At 32.3% G+C, this 2,817-nt stretch overlaps 2 protein-coding genes across 2 annotated transcripts in view; one reads left to right on the top strand and one right to left on the bottom strand.

The window, feature by feature from the left end:
* LOC118735271 (alpha-N-acetylglucosaminidase) overlaps positions 1-2,817 on the bottom strand; it is a gene marked incomplete in the record, with an annotated part of 182,890 nt that overhangs the window by 100,329 nt on the left and 79,744 nt on the right.
* On the top strand, positions 1,200-2,659 carry LOC118735272. The gene is made up of 2 exons (XM_036464927.1): positions 1,200-1,654; positions 1,748-2,659. The coding sequence occupies exons 1-2, from the start codon at positions 1,268-1,270 to the stop codon at positions 2,192-2,194; spliced, it is 834 nt and encodes a 277-aa protein (XP_036320820.1). The 5' UTR covers positions 1,200-1,267; the 3' UTR covers positions 2,195-2,659.

The raw sequence follows: 2,817 nt of genomic DNA, 5'->3' as shown, positions 1-2,817 counted from the left end.
AACGTAAATTCGAAATTTGTAGAGAGCATTCATTGAATCCGTTCGTAATGAAGATTCGTACAGATACACTACGACGAGTTTATGCTGTCGGAACAAAATTTAAAATCACTGAATCTTAAAAATAATTATTGTTAATAATAAATATTTATTATACTCCATATTTGTTATAGTTTGATATAATTCCATATATTTGTGTAAACGTAGACGAAAAATATAAATGGCATACATACCTACATACATATGTACATACATATATTCATCTACTAGACGCTATTTAATGAATGTTTTTTTTTAAGCGAGGAAATAATAGTTTAACAACAATTTATTAGGAAAGAAATCTAACTACTTTAATATCATATAAATTTATTTTAAAAAATACAAATTTAAATTAATTAAATAAAAATAGTTTTCTCTTTAAAAGAATAAAATCTAAACTAAAAAAAAAATTAAAAAAAAAAACAATAATGAAATAAAAAAAGAAAAAAGCTCCACTGCCGACGACTCAGACTCGAACTCGGATCTCTCAATTGGCAGTCTAGTGCTTTGCTCACTCGGCCATTGCGACTGCTGGGGCAGCGTTAGCAAAATGGCATACATAAATGTCTATTGTTTCCTATGCACTAGCTGATTTCGAATCAACATTCGAAGCTGGCAACGATATTTTCGAGTTCACTCGGAATCAGTGATAGCAATTTTTTCGTATTCGTAGCAGGCATTCGAATTCGTAGATTTTCTACGATGGATTCCGTGATAGCCCTGATTACTTATTATTGTTATTATGTATGTATGTATATCAAAATATTTCGTGCATAGAATGCTAAGGCCCTGTCTCCACAGGAAAACACTGATGTCGTGAAAATCATGTCAGAAAATATATTTCCAATGGAGACCGCTTATTGCTCATGGCCTGAAATATATGTCAGAGCTTATTGCTTGACATCTATTGCCTGCCATCACCTGTCATTTTTTTAATTTGACAGCTAATTTTCATTTGTGTGAAAGCTTGCTAGCAGCAACATCATTGGCATTTTAAAGATAAATGAAGCGTTCTGCGAATAAAATTATTTGTGGTTAGATTTTTGCAAGTAAAAGAGTAAATCGAATAGAACGTTGGCGTTTTAGTTTAATTCTTGGGCAAAAAAGTCTTCTATTAAAGTGAAGCAACGTTATAAAAGTATTACTTGTACGTCAACTTTTGGAAGTAGAATAAAAGAATTAAAATACATAATTATGTAAGTATGTTTTAATAAATTATATTATTCCATACATGCTTGGTAATCGACTCATGAATTGTATGTTCCCATTTCCAGTAAATATGGATTGGCGCATGGCGGAGGTTCTAAAGCTAATAAATTTGTACAGGCAATTCGAATGCCTTTGGAATTACCAAAGTGCAACATACAAGCGAGTCGATTTAAAGAAAAATGCGTGGATCCAAATTTCGGAAGCGTGTGGAAAGAGTTCCGATGAAGTAAAGAAGAAATTAAAACATCTACGCACGGCATATGTTAACGAAAAAAAGAAGATTGAAAACTGTAAGAAATCTGGCTCGTCAGCGGACGCTTTTTACGAACCTCACTTGTTTTATTTTGCGGAAATGAGCTTCCTAGACTCCGTAGTTGTTTTAAGAAAAACAGTCAGCAATTTAAGCAGTGTAAGCAGAGCAAATATACATTTTGTACAAATTTGTATACCGTTAAAATAAGAAAAAAGGGTTTTTAACTAATAATATGTATATTCCCCCTAGATAAGCATAGAAGCTGTAGTTGAGGAAAACTTGCTAGATTCAACTCTGACCGAAGATAGTATGCTGACACTCACGCCTACAATATTACCACAACTTTCAACACCAATATCGAGCTCCCCTTCGTCTTCGACACCATCACGTTCGAACCGTCGACGAAGAAACCGCAAGCATGATAAGAATGCAAAATTTGATGAAGCCATTGAAGCAATAGTCACATCTGCAACTAAAGCGGATACTGACAATGTCTTTATTAATTTTGGGAGAACTATTGCCATGCAATTAGAGCAGTTGCCACTGCGTCAGGCCACGGAAGCAATGTCCGAAATTCACAGCATTGTAACACGTAAAGTTCTTCAAAACATAGAATCTTCAGAGCAGGAAGCGCACATTGTTGAACCGGATTTAGTACAACTTGCTTTGGATGAAGCAGATATTAGTTTTTACTAAATTTTACACAAATACAGTGACCCAAATAAAAATTGGGACGCGACCTTTTAACAAGTGTTGGATATTTTGCTTTATATTATTTAATGTAACATTTTTTTATGAAAGTATAGCTGATTACTTAACAAAACCCATATAAATCGAGATTTTTAGAATTCGTGCCAAAATTATGAAATCTGCAAAATTTTCGCAAAATGTCTTAACGAAAAAATTGTCAAAAATCAACGGCAAGCCCTAACTACTTGAAACTGGACCTTATTATACTAAAATTTAAGGACTACAAGGCTGCATACCAACAATTTTTCAAAAACTCTGATTAAAAAGTTAGACATTTTGCAGATTTCATAATTTTGGCACGAATTCTAAAAATCTCGATTTATATGTGTTTTGTTAAGTAATCAGCCATACTTTCATAAAAAAATGTTACATTAAATAATATAAAGAAAAATATCCAACACTTGTTAAAAGGTCGCGTACCAATTTTTTGGGTCAAAAAAAAATATCAAAAATTAACTCGTAATCTTAGCCACTTCAAACTTAGATTTTCTTAAGCTAGAATTTAATGGGCTATAAAACTGCATACTTGGATTTTTTCTAAAAATTCTTAATAAAAAGTTTGTTGTAAA

Source organism: Rhagoletis pomonella, unplaced genomic scaffold (genome assembly GCF_013731165.1).
Source record: "Rhagoletis pomonella isolate Grant_MI unplaced genomic scaffold, Rhpom_1.0 Rhpom_scaffold_00003, whole genome shotgun sequence".
In the NCBI taxonomy this organism is placed as follows: domain Eukaryota; kingdom Metazoa; phylum Arthropoda; class Insecta; order Diptera; family Tephritidae; genus Rhagoletis; species Rhagoletis pomonella.
This window is presented reverse-complemented; position numbering and strand designations above follow the sequence as displayed.